The 17,413-nt window shown below is 43.2% G+C and overlaps 2 protein-coding genes across 8 annotated transcripts in view; one reads left to right on the plus strand and one right to left on the minus strand.

Moving 5' to 3' along the window:
• Positions 1–13,211, plus strand: part of shroom3 (shroom family member 3) — a 42,144-nt gene extending 28,933 nt beyond the window's left edge. For 6 of the 7 annotated variants that reach the window (XM_049019793.1, XM_049019798.1, XM_049019794.1 and 3 more), the window contains 8 exons: positions 2,325–2,456; positions 3,289–6,325; positions 7,811–7,887; positions 8,428–9,147; positions 9,284–9,673; positions 10,436–10,526; positions 10,949–11,230; positions 11,941–13,211. In XM_049019793.1, the coding sequence (XP_048875750.1) occupies positions 2,325–2,456; positions 3,289–6,325; positions 7,811–7,887; positions 8,428–9,147; positions 9,284–9,673; positions 10,436–10,526; positions 10,949–11,230; positions 11,941–12,279 (5,068 nt within the window). In that variant the 3' untranslated portion in view covers positions 12,280–13,211. Of the gene's footprint in view, positions 1–2,301; positions 2,457–3,288; positions 6,326–7,810; positions 7,888–8,427; positions 9,148–9,283; positions 9,674–10,435; positions 10,527–10,948; positions 11,231–11,940 lie in introns of all 7 variants that reach the window. The other variant, XM_049019799.1, reaches the window with a different exon arrangement.
• An 853-nt stretch (positions 13,212–14,064) lies between these two features.
• Positions 14,065–17,294, minus strand: LOC125746130 (ankyrin repeat domain-containing protein SOWAHB-like). The gene has a single exon (XM_049019800.1). It carries the CDS (start codon positions 17,234–17,236, stop codon positions 15,005–15,007), a length of 2,232 nt encoding a protein of 743 aa, XP_048875757.1. The 5' UTR covers positions 17,237–17,294; the 3' UTR covers positions 14,065–15,004.
• Between the last annotated feature and the right edge of the window lie 119 nt (positions 17,295–17,413).

Consider the following 17,413-nt stretch of genomic DNA (forward strand, 5'->3'; position numbering starts at 1 on the left):
ATGGAAGGATACTTTTAAGGTGACCAGCTGTGGTATTGGTCTTGCCATTGTAACACCCAAAGATACTGTAAGAGGTTTAGGTCTTGTTTTGGTACTTGTATCCTAGACAGTTTTCTGCTGAAAAAGTGGATTTCCCTGGCAGGAGATAAACTGCTATTAGCAGGAGTTCTAGCACAAAAGAAACATTTGGAACTAGAGAGGCTTCTTCACCTGGGCTGTTCCTTTGGACAGTTTCCCAGTGAAAGCATAGAAAATGTGCCAGACGTATATACAGATATATATATTTTCTTATTCTCATAACAAGCGCGCCCCACAAACTGTTCATTCCTTAAAAGCTTGGTCATAATTATGATGCATCACATGCTTTTCACTTATTTCATTTATTTTATTAGTTTCCAGTGAATGTTCAGTTCCTATTCTGTTTTTGAGTATAGCTCCTAAGTTAAGGTATTATTTACTATATCTTTTCCTGTTTTATCTTGCATTCCAGTTAGTTTTACCTGATAATGTAGCTTAATATGATTGTGAAATCCAGTTATTGCTCACATACACGCTTTTATAAAACACTCCATGTATTATTTTGCAGTGATGTGCAGTGATTACATCGTCACAGGGAAACCGTGTTGACTTTGCTTTAGCACAAAGTCCTAAACAAACCAGGGATCATTTAACTTCAAGGGTGGGGTGGGGTGGGAGAATAATTTCTTGGTGGCCATCCTGCTTCCTGCATGCCAAAACTAGTTTTACACAGCTACTCAAACAAATTTTCCATGAAATTCCTTTATTGTGATACATTCTCTGATCTCTCCTGTTGATTTTTCCTGGACTGTTTTATAAAATTCCTCCGATCAGTATGCTAAATGGTCGCTAATTCAACAAGATATATACGAGATAGAAACAGCGCGTTGCCTAGTATATTAATTCATACTTTGTAATAGCAGAAGTTTTTCCTGCTGGAGTAGGAGACTGACTAGAATTTTGAATTGAATGCACAACATCTTCTGCTTAGAAATGGGTGCCCAAGATTCAGACCAAGATTTTGTTTCAACCAACCAGTCGAGGGCTCCGGGACTGGAACTCTTTATACACGACTGGCTGGTTAAAACAAAATCTTGGTCTCGATTTTTTTTTTTTTTACTTTCTGGACCTGAAGTACCCACCCCTGCAAATAAAGCATCGGTTACACTGCAAAGGACAATTTAATGCAAAACTTAAACATTTTAAAGACCTCGCTGTAAAAAGTCATCCAAGATTCAACATAACGGTTTGCTGTCTACATTGGAGTAAGCAGCAAAGTCTGTGAGGGTAAAGCACTTCTGTTCCCATATTGATAGAAATTGCGTGCCGTGACCATCATTGTACTTTTGATGTGCTGAGTAATGCAGCATTTATATAAATCTTGCTTGAATTATGCTGTAGTCTCCGTTTTTATCTTTTTTGAGTATGTAAATGCTAGTAATAATTTAAAGAATGTTGTTAGAGTCCGGGGCAGACCCTGGATGGCACACCTATGCATCACAACACACTCACTCTCACGCAAACACACACATCCACACAGTCAGGCCAGTTCTGTAGCTGATTGTTTCTTAGACTCGAGGAGGAAACTGAAATACTCCAAGGGGAATCACAGTTTACCAAAGCATGTAGAGTTGCACGTAGAGTTGGGAATCATACCGGAGACAAGACAGATTTGTAATCTTAAATGATTATTTGTTATGTAATGAGATATCTATTTATTTATTTATTTTTTTAATATTCTGATTATATTTCTGACAAGATCATCCATGTCAGGGAGGAGACTCTGAGTTAGGACAGGATTTGTGAATTACCATCCATCCATCCATCCATCCATTTTCCAAACCGCTTATCCTACTGGGTCGCGGGGTGAATTACCATTCCAATGAAAAACCCCTGAATTTCACTTAAGCACCGAGTTCTTGCTGTGTGCTGATTGGTCAGTCCTCTATAATCATGTGCGCTAATGTTAATGTGAAACAGCTGGATGAGTTTTTCATTCAAGGAAACAAGCCAGTGAAAGCGCAAGAAGAGCTGAACTACTTAGCCGAGCGCAGGAGCCTTTCAGTTTTTAAATAGCTTGTAAAACCTAGTAGCTCAAAGTGTCCACTCTGACATGGATTATCTGGCCATCCTATTGTTTTGTGACTTTGTTTAACAGTGCGCAACCATGGTTTATAATTACATAAATATAGTGTTCCCTTGTCTCTTTTGGATGTTAAGTGGCTGTGACTGTTAGCATTTCAGAGCTGGTACTGGGCTCTTCAGCAGAACCTTCTCTTGCAGACACCATCTCCTTGTGTCCACAGACAGAGTGGGTCAACTTCTAGACCCCACTCCTGGCATTCGACCAAACTTGGGGCGGGTCAGCAGGACCCCAGCATGATGCAGATATCACAGAGCAGCATGGCTGCTCCCTGGCATCACAACTACCACTCCAGGTTAGTGGATTAGAGCCCACTGTCAGGGAAATAAGCCTTTTTTATTTAGGAGCATTTCTTCATCAGCACTGCTTCCCAACCCGGTCCTTGGGGACCACCAGAAGGTCCATGTTTTTGCTCACTCCCAGCTCCCTGCCAGATGTTTTTTGCAGGGACCAGGTTGAGAAGCACCTTGTGAGCCATGCTGTCCTACTGCAGCTTGGAACAAGGAGAGGGCCTCGGTAGAAGCACGGCTGCTGAAGTGCAGAGGTGCCGGGAAATAAAAATCCAGACCAGGAATTTGTTTCAACCGACCAGTTGAGTTCTCTGTAACTGTGACTCTTTATGCTCAACTGTTGAATTAGTTGAAACAAAGTCTTGGTCTGGATTTCTGGACCTGCAATGTCCATCTCTGCTGAAGTGGAAAATGGTTTTGCATCTTCCATATTTATAGTATTGCCGTAAATGATTGTATTCATATTGTCAAAGGGTACGATTAATCTGTGTTAATTTTTTTTTAATGTGTTATTTTTCTACAATTAATAGAAATTGACATGTTATTTTGACAACCCATATCCAGTGTATGTGTGACAAAAAATGCAGACTTGGCATATATGGTGCATAATTTTCTCAAAGTTATACTTAAATGTTTTCCTTTTTACATGGTATATGGATACATTGAAAGACCTTCTGGTGCGGTATATTTGACAATGGAGTTCATGAAGTCCCTGTGTTGTAGGAGAGAGTGGAATCCAGGGAGTTACTACCTATGACAGGTCCTTTGCTGCCTTAAGTATCAGCTACAGATATGCCGTCTTCTAATGGATATTCTTTCATTTTCTTTTCCATCCAGCCTCTCCACCACCGACCTCTCAAACTATGATGCTGGCTTTCTCAGGAAAAGTCCAGACCAGTACAGCTCGCGAGGCAGTATGGAGAGTTTGGATCATGGCCACCCAGCTTATAGCTCCTGTCATCAACTGTCCTCCTCCAAGTCCTCCAACAGCATTGACCACCTGCACAACAAGAGGGACTCTGCCTACAGTTCCTTCTCCAACAGCTCCAGCAATCCTGAGTACCCTCCATCCGGTCCCTCCTTCAGCAAGGAGCGCTCCTATTCTATGGATAGTATGCTGTCACAGCGTGGGCCTGAAGGCATGCGACAGGCAGACATGCGCTACGTCCGCACGGTCTACGATCCCCAGCAGGGTGTTTCGGAGGAGCATCAAGTCAGTTCTGCTAAGGTGCTACGCAACAGCGAGGGCAGGACGCACGCTGACGTCCGGGGAGGAATGACGGGCGCGTCCGCAAACCATGCGCTGTGGGGTCAGACACATGGCCGCAACTCCTGCGAGAGTCTGAAAGGGGGGCCGCCACCTCCACTTCGCAGTGATAGTTATGCCGCCATCAAAAACCACGAACGACCAAACTCGTGGTCTAGCCTAGAGCAGCCTCGATCTTTCAGAGCTTTACAGAAAGGCTTCTGGCATCAGAACAGTGCCTCGTTCCCCTTGGTGAAGACATTCACGACAGACGGGCAGCTACACACGGTGGTAGAAAAGAGCCCCGAAAGCAGTCCCACGACGAAACCCAGGCAGAACTTCCCTCAGGCTTCACAGACTGGGCACCCAATGCTGCCTACGGGCATCTATCCTGTGCCACAACCGGAACCACATTATGCCCAGGTGCCCAGCTGCTGCCCGAACTCAGGCGGTATCTGCCCTGCACTAGCTAAGGAGGGTGTGTGTTCCTCCTACAGAGGTCAAGAGAGGGAACTCAATACAGAGCAGTCAAAAACAGAGAAAGAATGTCAAAGTCAAGCCTCTTCCACTGTCAGCCAACCCACCAATGCTATTAAACCCAAACCGCCCATGCACCATGACAGAAGGCCTGATGATTCTGACACCAAATGCAGTCACTATAGACCTCATTTTAAGACCAGCGTAGATGGGTATGGAGCATCCCAAAACCAAGAGGATGGTTACAGGCACGTATCTCAGACCCTGAATCAGGAGAGGAGAGATCCATACACTAGAGTTAAACCAAGGGAAGAGAAGCAGAGACCCTCACAGAGCTCTGAGGTGTGCACACAGACAAGGGAGAAAGAGGAAATCCAGGCAAATACCTGGAACCATCTACTGGAGATCACTCACCTTCAAAACAAACCATTATCTTCTGTGGCCCAAGATGGATTTAATTGCACTCAGGAAATGTATGGAAGGCCCAGAGATATCAATGTTCCAGCCTCCCATAGCAGCAGAGGTGACACTGCTCACAGCCAGGAAAACAACAGTATGAGGCGTGTTTTACCTAGACAGTGCAGCGATTCTGCACTGCAGAAAGAAAAGCAACAGGACCATCCCCTGACCAAGTTGGAGAATGCCCTGATCCAGGTCCAGATTTCAGCAGGTTCGGAAGCCACTGTGGCCCAGTGTAGTACTCGGAGTGAGAAGGACGAGAGCGATGCCGTGCACCTCTCAGTCCTGGAGAAGGTGAGCCGGTTTGAGCGGGAACAGAGGAGGTTATACAGCCACAGTGACGTCCTTGCTAACAAGAGGGCGGAGCCAAGGGGAAGCTCCAGCCATAGCAGAACGCAGAGCTGGAGTGTGGAAAGGAAAGACATTGTGCAGCTGGAGGACAATAAAGAACCCCAACAATATCCAGCACGACATCGGATATGTGGAAACCAAGAGCCCCCTTTTAGAAATCCACACAACAAACCAATGGCGATCCAACGAAGCAAGAGCACTTTCCAGCTGGGTGGAAGTAAAGAAAAGGAATTCCACTGGAAAGAAGACCTTGAGGAAATCCTAGGTACTATTCAGGACGTGTCCTACAACAGGACCTATAGAGATAGCATCAAAGATGCACAGTCGAAGGTTCTAAGATCTACTTCTTTCAGACGACGAGACCTTAGTGCCAAGCCCGTTCCAAATAAGCACTTATCCCTGGAGAGAAAGGCTCCCAAGACAAGTCCTAAGCCTTCTGTAGCTTCTCTGCACACCCCAAAAGAAAGGCATGTTGTTACACCTGAGGTGCAGAAAAATGCTCCACCCCCTCTTCCAAGTCGGCCGGCCGTTGGGTTCCCCATTTCTCGAATTGGTGGTCGCAAACGCCTCACTGCAGAGCAAAAGAAGCGCTCTTACTCCGAGCCAGAGAACATGCATGAAGTAGGGTTGTCACGAGGTGAGGACTCGCAGAAAAGAGTTCCTCAGGAATTTTTCAAACCTGAGACCAGTGTAGCAGACAGATGCAAACTTTTCGAAATGGCAGCTACGAAAAGCACAGGCCCCAGCCTCAGTATATCCCATTTTGAGCTTAAACAAATACAACAGGATGCCTTGGCTGAGTACATGGAACGCAAGACCGGTCGACGGTCATCTTTGCAAAATCGCCCCACCAGTGCGTACATCCAGGCCCTCTGCCATGACTCCAAGAGTGTATGTGCATCTGGTTTTTTGTTCAGTCAGGAGCAAGGTTTCCATTTTACTTCAATTTCTGACAGCCAGAGAGGAACAAGCCATATGATGTATGCCATTCCGTCCAATCTAAAGGGCACCGTGCACCCGAATGGAGACGCGTCTGAAATGGCACATCTGAAATCCTGCAGTAATAATCCAACATCCCTCCACAAGGACAAAGACCCTCTAAAACAACCTTTTAGTCACGAGAGGGAGCTACATAAGCCTGGTCTCGTCGCTTCTTCGGTGCCTGTCCAGAATCAGTTACATTTGCAGAACCAGGAAGAATCCTTTGAGAGGGTTGCACCCCCAAGGAATTCTGGGAAGTCTGCCTCAGCAGAGGACTTGTTACATTGCCCTGAGGAAGAGAGGGCGGTTCCTCAACACTACAGGTCTCGGTCTTCTCCCTCTATGGAGAAGCATTATAAGGTATGTTACAGATTCGGCCTTTTTCTGTATTGCTTTTAGAAATTACTATCTCTTCTAACTCAGGGATTTTCAACCTTTGTTAAACCAGGGACCAGCACTTGGGATCCTAAATGCATGTTCATGTAAACAACTAAGAACGAAAGACCCCTTGAGTCCCCATTGAATACATTTCATGCTGTATAAAGCAGATGATAATATCGACAATACAGTATGTCTGCGCTTGCCCCTCTTCTCTTCCTCTGCTTCATGTTGACTTGAAAATCACAACTTTTCAGTTTGAATAAGCTATTTTTGGATTCAAGTAGCACCAATAAATAAACAGGTGAAACGGCTAAAACACAAGTTCTGATTGTAAATGGGAGCTTCAGTGGAAATGAGAGAGATAATCAGCAAAGGAAAACATGCTTTGTGACTCATTAGGCGGTTCATGCGGTAAATTCCGCAGCTGCAGCTTGTCCTGTTTGGGTGGTGCCACTTCTGCTAACTTGAAATGGTTGTCTCTTCCTGTCATCATCATAGCCCCCCCCCCCCCCCCACAGCAAGCAGATATATCCATCTACCTCCTAAAGGCTTATTCAGTTCAAGATTGCTGGACAGATACATTTATTACTCACTAATAAGCATCTCTTGGGCATCTGGTTTGAGGATAACAATGCACATTCCAGCAACAATACTTCCTAACACTCATCCTTATGATTTTAAGTGTAACTTAAGTTAGAGTATTTTTTGTATTATTTTCTGTTAATTAATTTTGATGTAGTAGCCTAGTCCCAGTGTATGTTTAGGAAAAATCCTTTCCTAGAGTTTAGAAAAAACCCTTTAAAACCTACAAAGATTAAGGTTACTGCGTATAGTGTTTCTGAAATGGGTTCTAACATCTTACGTGATAAAAGGACAGAGCCTGTCATCTGCCTAGTATATCCTACAGGAAATAGCCAAAGCCTCACACTTCCTGTGTGGTGCCATGGAGCCCGGCCTGGAAGTTCAGTGTTGAGAGAGAACAGACTGATAACGGTCCTGTTGATTTCAGGATGGTGTAATAAGGAGATAATGTCTTTAAGAGGCTGATGGCAGTCTGGGCAGGAAATGCTTGGGAAGGATGAAAAAGCGATTTATCTGGGAGAGCAAATTAACTTTCCCTCATAAACAGTTTCGCAAGGCGGCATCGTGATGGAATTCACGTTGCTTTCCCAGAGGATAATTTGGTAAAAACTTAGTATTTACTTCAATGACCCTCTTAAGTCCGATAAAATACTTTAATTCCTGTACATTATGTTTTTTTTTTCCATTTTATTTTATTTTCTGATGCCCCATGATGCATATGACCTATGACTCTAATCTTGTGTAGTGTATCACTGGAGAAGCTCTCAGAATATTTGCAACATAATAATAACCAAATAAATCTCAGGGCTTTGCTCTGATGAACTGCAAAAATGTAGCCCCATAGATACGCAGGCTGACTCCCAAACTTGTCATATCTTTCAGGATTTAACTGGAGCGGATCATGCAGCGTTTGGAGTCACCTCAAGGCATCCTTTGTTTCTTAATCCAAGTGATAGCAGGTTTGTTTCTCGATGTCTGTATGTTTATGTCCATAAGTGCAGTGCAATGCAAACTAGTAAATGATTTAGCCTTTGAAATACAAATTTAAGACAGTGAGATTCTAAAACTAACAAGCAAGCCAAGCATTCTTGTAGGAGGAATATTTATCATGTATATATAAGTGATATTAAGAAAATTTTGTATTTTGTATTTCACTGTCAAATAAAGATCCTGATTTCAGTGATTCTCAGCTGATTTTGGCTCTAGACCTACATTTTCCCTTAGTCATTAACTGACAACCCAAATTTATCTCACAAAAATAGGGTGCAGTAATAATAAAGAGGACATGGTGCATTACCAGAAGCACGACGTCTTCATGCATTGTTAAAAAGCAAAAATTTGTTTCACATTAGGAAAAAAAAATTCAAAAACACTCCGTGAGCTAGTGAGAATGGTACTGCCCCTTCCCCCGCCTGGTTGATGAACTGCCTAATTGTCAATTAATGAGGAATAACAGAGTGGAATACACTTCAAAGTCAGCAGGATGTGTTTTGTTTTAGACCCGTGAAGGATGCAGACCAGAAGCAGATCGCGGTCCCCCTGGATGGAGATAAGGGGTCCTTGCTCAGAGTGGGCCTGTCGCCGCCCAGCGCCCAGGCCGTACGCAGCGAGAAGTCAAAGCCCACGGAGCGGCACAGGATGCTGAGTGCCACGGGCCTGGCAGCCTCCGTTGGCCTGCCCTGCGCCTTCGCTCCCCCACCCTGCACTGCTAAGCTGAACTGGCAAACTGATAAGAACCCATGCCAGGCTGGTCTGGATACCTTCACACGCAATACATTCCCCTTCCTGGGGCAGGATAGTAAGCCCAGTGCTGAGGGCCAGACAGCTTTGGCAGCTTTGACAAGCTCCTCAGACGCCAGCGTCTCCCAGGAAGCATCAGAGGAGGAGCCCAGCTCAAAGATCCCTGCCGCCCGACATACACCCAGCGCGATGGGTGCCGCCCCATTGCAGAACCTCCTTGCTGGTGTGTTCTGCAGCACCTCCTCTGAGTTAGAGAGCCCCCCCACGACACAGCCTCTCCTATCCCTGCGCATTTCTGAGTCGAACCTCCAAGCGTCCCCGCCCTCCTTGTCCTTCAAGGACGTCGTCGTCGATGATGATGTGTTTCTCGAGGAGCCTGCCCAACCTTCTCGCTGTTCACCGTCCATTCAGGACAGGGACATCAAAGAGGACATTCCTCCACCAATCCCTGCATGTCCACCTGCAGGGGATGGGCTAGGGTATGCCAAAACGTCCGCTTGAATAGGAGAACATGTGTCAGATGTATTACTGTCTCATAATTTGAAACCCAATGCACCCGCCTATAGATGTTTTGCAATTTTTTTTCTGTGTTTCTTATTTATTTATTTGTTTCAGTATTAACACCCTCAACAGAAGATCGGTTGACAGAGACCTGGCTGAATACCATCCCTTCCTCCCTGCCCATGCTGAGAACACAGACTCCCCGTCCAAGGCCGTCTTTCGAAGTCCAAGTGTGGACCTGGAGACCCGGTCACCTCCTGTCCATGACGCTGTAGATGAGCAGGAATCACTGCAGGAGAACCCAGTGCTGTGCAGGAGGGAGCGCTCGGCCGAGGAGGTGCGGGTGGAAGCCCTGGCACAGGTGTTATCGTCTAAAGACAAATCAATGGCTCTCGTCCTGGGCACATGGGCAGTGAAAAATACTATGGACTTGATGGAGGATATCTTCCCCATACTAAGCCCACCATTACAGCCAGAGAAGAAAAGTGCGCAGATGGAGGATAGGTGAGCGTGTGAATATCTGCCAGAGCATGGAATCTGTATAACAAATATAGTTTTTAAGGTACACTTTAATAAATGGAATGCCATATAAATTAATATGCAAAATGATATAGGTTAACATTACAGTTAATATGATAAATTGGTTTACGAAACACCATTGGTCAATTTAGTTAGTTACAACACCGGGATACTTATGTATATTTTTTTAATGTAGCTTAGTTTTCCCACCAGAATAAGTCCGTGCTAACAAGTGACGTCTGTAAAATAATGTTACAGATAATGCAATACTGCCACCTGGTGGTGTATTTTATTATTATAAAACATCTTGTAAAGGGTATATGGAAAAGTAAGACACGTGGTCACTTCCCATATTAATTTCACAGTAATGGCTCGCGTGAAATCTAATATAAATCCAATCTCACTCTCTCCTTCAGGTGATCCATTGTCCAGTATATTTTTATTTTTATTGTTATAGCCTTAGGGAAGTCTTAGCTGCTTTGGTATCAGCAGAGCAGTTAGCTTCTTTGCTATCTGTTTAATGTAAACATAATGTTATTCTTACCATTATTTAAGGTATTAAGAAGTAATGCTTTGAAGTTGGTTTTTGTGTTACAGCTGTAGCAAACCTACACCAACTGGTTTGTTAATCCAAGTATGAAACTGAACACAAAAGAAAACAAGTAACTGGCGCTTCTGCTAGTCAGGACTTGCCTTGTGTTTTTGTCTAATCACAGAGAAAAAAAATGTGTGTTTGACCCTAAACAGAAAGAAAGAGCCTGACAAGGATCTACAGAATAAACCCAGAGGGATGGAGACAGATCTGGACAAGGAAGAAGAATATCTAAAGCAAAAAAAGGTTTAAACATCTTATGTATGCTAGTTTAATCTAAAACAGTGTTTTTCAATCCAGTCCTTGGGTCCTCCCAGACAGTCCACATTTTTGCTTCAGGTAGGGAGCAAAAACATGGACCATTTCTGGGTCCCTGACGACTGTGTTGGGAAACACTGATCTGAAACATAACAATTCTTTACAAGTATCTCCATGGCTACCGTAGTTCAAAATGCCATGTCTGACACCCTCCCCTTAAAGCACTTGAGAAAAGTATTGTACTTCTTCCTGTGACCATAGTAATCTCAGATGATATTTGATCTGGTGAGTTACGTAGATCATAATTTGTAAATCAGGCGCCATGATAGTTATGACAAAATAATTCCGAAACAAATGAATAGATTAGTAATAAAGAAGAGGCAGAACGTGTGTGTGCTTCTGTTTGATAGATGGAGTTGGTGGAGGCCCTTACTCTCAACATAGCAGCTCTGCGGGAGGAGAAGGCAGGCCTAGCGGAGGAGCAGAGGAAATTCAGTGCACTGGAGGGTCACCTGGAAGCCCTGATACAGGAGTGCTGTAAGCCCAGTGAGCAGGACAAGTACCACATGTTTGTCGGCGACTTGGACAAGATCGTCAACCTGCTACTGTCACTGTGCAGCCGGCTGGTGCGTGTGGAGAACTCCCTCAGAGGCCTGGACGACGAGGACAGGGAAGATACCACCAAGGAGAAGGTCAGGCTCCCGTCACTCGTGCAAATACATCCACAACAGCCAAGGAGCACGTTTATATCTAATTTTAATTCATTTATTATATCTCGCTTTTTCTCTTCACATGAGAAATGATCAAAACATCATTCTCTATGCATCTTACCATCTGCAGCTGCAGGTCCTGGCCATATTGTAACAAGATGTAGTTAGATAATTAAATACCAGTATGTGTATTCCTTCATTTCATTTCTTCTAGGAATGAAAAATATATTCCTATATATTTACAAGCTTCATTGTAATACACATAAAAGTGTGGACTCGATAGTTCCCAGGAGGTGGCGAGAACTTCCTTCAACCTTCAGTGTTTTCATTGTTTAGATATAAAATAGCACAGTTTAACATCCAGCAAGAAGGCAAACATATATTCTTCAACATTACGCCCATCTTCTCAATAGGGGCTTTTCCAGAATTGGACACAGAGACTTCAGAGGGCTCTAGTAAATTAACCCAGAAAAGTCCGTTTGAAGGGCTAGGAGTGGCTCAGTGTCACTGTGCACTTTTATTAACATCAACTCTCATCAGTGATTCAGCATCGCAGGACAAGAATTACTTTAACAAGGTGCAGCGTTGGGTTTAGATGTCGGACACCATACTTATTTACGCAGCGTCGTGCTTTTTGCATTGCGTTGAGGGCAGGGATTTCTCTTATTCTAAGAAGCGCCTCACTTTTCCAGGAGAACCTACAGCTGAAACAGCGACAGCTACGGGCTCAGCACCAGGACGCCCGCGAGCTCAAGGAGAACTTGGACCGGCGGGAGCGTGTGGTGTTCCAGATCCTGGCCGCTTACCTGGGCAGACAGCAGCTACGTGACTACCAGCGTTTCGTTCAGATGAAGCCGGCACTGCTGATACGACAGAGGTGCCTGGACGACCTTATCAGAGAGGCGGAAGAGCAGCTGCAGAGGGTGACAGAGAGACTGCTGTCTGAGAGTGACGTCCTCATCCAGGAAGGCGGGCTCACCTCTGCCGCTGTGTCTACTTCTGCACGTACCCCTACTGTCACCACACTCTGACCCCTACTGGCTGCGCCTCACCATTACACCCCCTGCCATCACCACTGCTGAACTGCTTTTAACGTTAACCTGAAAAACCAGAACTTTTCCCTCACCCGTCACCTAATTTTTCCATTCAAAACATTATATTTAGAAATTATTGAACCAGCCACTACACGTGTCAAAGCCTGTTTGTGTACCAGTTCAAGTTTTAGTTATCTTGAATATTTGTTTATCCTTGAATGCACTGCACAGTTAAAGCTTATGCTCAATAAAAATTTATTTTTGCAGATGTAGGGGGTTATTTGATTATCTACTGTAAAAAAATTAATACCATTAAAAGCTATACAGGAATCTATCTGGAATTATTTGTCAGGATTTCTGATATACAACAAAATTATGAACTTATGGCAAAAGAAGACCTGTTTGAATACAAATTTGAATAATCATGTCTGATATCTCATTTTACATTTTATCTTTGTTTCATTTTGACACACATGTATGCTACATTCTCTACATTTTTATGATAAACAGTTATGGAATACTGTTTACTGCTCTTTGACCACTTAAGCCTTAAAAGCAAAACAAGGAGTTCAAGTTTGACAACTGTGATTATATCCGTCATACACTTAACGATTTGTAAATAATGTGTGACTCCACATTACAAATAGCGGTTAACTCCAGTAGCATTTTGTATGACCTAAAACCATGCAGATGCCAATTTTGATATTTGAGGTTCGGTCATTTCGTTTTGCTCTACAATGTGGAGAGGATATGGAGCAGTCATTTCTCATTTGGTCTTCCGAACTTACCCTTTGAAGCATTTAAAATGGATTTAATTCCATGTGAATAAAGACACTGCCTGCATTTTGCCAAGTATAACCAATGATGATATCAAAAGCTAGACCCCCATTTTCTGTAAAAATACAAATAAAGTAAACAAATTTGATAAACTTAATATCAAATGTATGTATGTATATCACTGAAAGGTAGGCTTTTCTTTCTACAATAAGTTTGGTGGTTTTCGTATTCTTTTTACTACAAATAAGTACATGTGCAGAACAGACAAACACAGGAAATGATTTTCTCTTGAGACTGAGTATTCAGGTAAATGTCCTACTTTTGTTTTTTTACATCACTCTCTTACATCATTCTCCTCTCACTGCACACCAAAACCAAGACAATGTTTTTCTATTTAAACTGCCCAAGGGAGTTTGCATTCTGAACGCCTAATAAAACGACACACATATCATAGCAAATGCAAAGACTGAACGGACCCACTTACACTTTAACTACTTGTCGACTTGGCTCAGTGTTCTGTGACACTTGGAAAAAATTACATTCATCCTGCAGGGTGTTCCTGTGTTCCTGGGGGAAGTGTAGCGTTTGAATACAAGGGGACGCTTTTAAATACGATGGATAAGACCAGGCTTCTGAAACACGCCAACGAGGGAAGAATATTTCAAGGAATTAAATACTTCACGATAATGATGACATTTGGAATACAAGGGCTGGCTGTTCAGGTGTAGGCAGACTCAACAGCGCCAAATGCAACGCATTTAATAAAATACGATATTGTCATATTTCCTATTTTCCAGTTAAATTGTATGTCCACAAAGAGAGAGGGAAAAAAAAGTTGGAGAGGAGTATGCGATTGGGAGGTATGACCAATATTATGCAGAAATAACTTGCCTGTATAGAAATGCGATTGAAATTCTCTTTGATTTTAAGAAAAAGTTTGGGTATAGCGCATAATATGGATTTTCGTTAATGACGATAAAATGCAGAATAAAATTTTTGCATCAGTTATACACATTTACATTATATGGATTTATTTATACGAAACCTTTTAAAATAAAATACATATATGAATATGCAAGACACCACATATTAAGGTTCAGAAGTAAAAAAGTCAAAAAAATAGCTCTGGTACATGCAAAAACACAGATAGTTTATATCCTAAGGCAACAATAGCTAGTTTTTGATTATACTGAGTGTTATTTGTGTGGCCATTGAAACGTCCTTAGCAGGGTGCATCCTGCAGCAGTAACAGAATAACCATACAGGTCACATCATTCTAGTATGAGTCCCTGTCAGTCACTGCAAGCCTGGAACACCAGCAAAGACAATTACTGTCTGTATGCTGAGCAACTAACATCCAGCCACCAAGTGTTTTCCATATAAAATTCTAATGTTGCAAAACCAGTCACATTACCTACTAGTTTCATACATATTATAAAAAAAAAAAAACTATGTGCAACATTGACTGGTATGTAGAATGAATAAAACAAAAAGATAATTATGGCTTCCTCTTCAGAAAAAAAAGAAGACGTACCACTTATGTAGGTTGTTATGCAACAAAGCACTTCACCAATGTTTAAAGCAGCTCAGGCAGAAGGGGAAAATAATTTCTACCACTAAATATTAAATATGTCCTATCCAGTGGAGTAGATGAGCCAATAAGCTGCATATTAGTTGGTAAAACATAAACTTTTGGGTATGAATAATCTTAAGTTTTTTTTGGAAAAACCTATAATTGTAAACAAAGGATATAGCAGATGCATTACACAACAACGTCACAAAGATGCTAAACATCACAGAATTCATAACTGGTATGCATTGTGTAATAACTGTATCATACTAGTACAATGTTAAATTTTCAGCAATGACATCAGAACAGATAGCCTTTGGGAAACCCAACAGAAAAATGCTAAAAAAAAGAGTTTTAAAGCATTAACAGCTGTGTTTATACAGAAGACTCTGAATGAGCGTGGATTTTCAATAGCGATTTATGCTTGAGGATAGCAGCTATGGAGGTCTGCCTCTTCACAGAGGGACACGTGCTGTTTGGCTGTATCAACAGCTTCTCTGAAGAGTACCCAAATATCTTACCATGTGCAGTCTTCGACTTTGGAGCTCCAAGCAACTCAAGGAGATCCCTGGAGCTATTGAGGCCAAGGTATTGCCACGCTTTCTTGCCACTTGTATCCCTCAATGATACCTTGGCTTTGAATTTATGTACTAGAAGACGGATCAGCTTCCGGTGTCCATGGATGACTGCCAGATGTAGGGGAGTGTATCCACAGGTTGTTTTACTGTCAATATCAAAGTTCAGTCCAGCTTTACTAACTCCATACCACAGAGTATTAAGAACGCGATGATCTCCGTGTTTCGCAATCCAGTGTAGCACCGTGAATCCTGAAATGAAATCCCTCTTATTTAAGAGACTCGGATCCTCTCGAAAGAGAGAGTATATTTCAGTCCAGCACCCAGAAGCTGCCTTGACCAACCAGTCATGTTCTTTTGATTCCAGTGGCACTAAGGTGTTCCTATGGAAGTAAGCACTCTCACTTGTGGAGACCTTGTGATCAGGACAAGCAACATTCCCAGATCTACTTAAATGGGAGGGTCGACTTAGATAGCTCATGCTTAAAGATGAGGAGAGCAAGTAGAGTCTGTTCTTCCTTGCGGACACTACATCATCATGGAATGGCTGGTCCAGGTCAGCTCCCAAGCTACGACACATCCTGTTACGGAATTCACTGGACTTCCGGTTCATGGTATGCAGGGGGACGGGATGCCCAGACTCTGATCCAGACTGACCTTCCCTGGGCACATCATCAAGGTAACCAGTAGAATGATGATAGGGGGTCACCTTTCTCTCCGCCCGGTGCAGCAAAGCCAGCTTGGGCTCCAGGGCACGATGAAGCATCTCAAATACTCTCCGTTTCCCACTTGAGAGTCCCTTGAAATTGAGGCTTTCATCACTGGCCCAATCCTGGTCTTTGTGGAACCTCTCAGGCCACTCAGAGTTCCCGTAAGACGGTGACAAAAGATCCCCATGACTGGCAGAAAGTCCAGTCCGATACATATCCGAATAGCTGTCCACTGAGGACCCAGGGCTCTCTGGTGGTAAGCTGTGGTAGGAAAGATGGGGGTTCATTTCAGCTGCTACACCGTCTTCCTGCTGATGGGATCTGGTACTTTCAAGGATCTCCAAAGGTGCCGGTTGGCTTTCATGGCTGGGAGTCGCTCCTGTGTTATCCGAATCTTTGTGACAACTCAAAATACAAGAAGACGATTGTGAAATATTTCTGGTTGTCACAGTTAAGGGGCATACTGAGCTTGAAAATTCTTGACGTTTGATTTCTTTTTCGACTTTTTCCAGGACATTTGGTTTTGCAGGTACGTCCGGAGAGATATTACTGCTGCTGTATGGATGATTCTGAGAAAATGTCGCTTTCTGCTTGGGCAAAGGTTCGGACGGTCTCGGTTTAGCGATGCTTGCATGTATTCGTTCAGTATTTGCTGGGGCAACAGAAGTTTTATCGGAGACATTATCTTGCGGTTTCTCAACCCCATATACCACTTTAGCTTCAGGCAATTTCAAAGTACAGCTGCGGTTCTCTGTAACTCTATCGGTCTTGGTGATTGACGTATGTAAAGTAGAAAGCGGAGGATTTGTGTCACGTTTTCCCTCTACATTGGTAATAATCCCAGCAGAAGGTAAAATGTTATTAGTGCTTGGAAGCGCGTTAAACCCTTCCAAACGTGACACGGGCTGTGTTTTTAATTTAAACTTAGTTTGAGGTGAAGCCTGACCTTTCTCCAGGTTTCCATTTTCCTCTTGCGGGGAAAATCCTGTTTGTTTAGCTTGTTTATGTTTTTCCCGGTAAGCTTTCGGAGCTGGGACGGCGTCTCCAACATGCACCATGTACCTCTTCTTTAACACAACGAATGACACGCCTTCCTCTTGCTTAACCACCGCGACAGAGTTCACAAACTTTTTAAAGAATTCCCTGTTCTGCGTCTTCTCGTCGTTTTCTCTAAGGAAAGTCCTGAAGTGCGTCAGGAGGTCGGCGTTTCTCACTCTTCCGTTTTTGCTAAGAATAAATTGCAGCACCGCGTCTTGGCTTAATTCAGAGGCCATGGCGACTGGCGGAACCAGGAACGAAGCTGCGCCCGAAGTTAGAAACATTGCGAGTTAGTTAGTAAATGTAACCCCTCCCCTGCGCTTAGCTCACCTGAGTCACCCACCGTCATATGCTATTTACTTTAAACATTTTCAATTATTTGTAGGAATTTATAATGGCATCAATTCTAGTCATTACATATGGTTTTGCTTCTAATTAGAGCAGGAAATCCATTTCTTTAC

This window comes from Brienomyrus brachyistius, chromosome 7 (genome assembly GCF_023856365.1).
Source record: "Brienomyrus brachyistius isolate T26 chromosome 7, BBRACH_0.4, whole genome shotgun sequence".
Lineage (NCBI taxonomy): Eukaryota > Metazoa > Chordata > Actinopteri > Osteoglossiformes > Mormyridae > Brienomyrus > Brienomyrus brachyistius.

What these genes read in the sequence shown, in the direction of transcription:
- LOC125746130 (XM_049019800.1), bottom strand. Translation starts at nt 17,236, where the DNA reads ATGTTTCTAACTTCGGGCGCAGCTTCGTTCCTGGTTCCGCCAGTCGCC.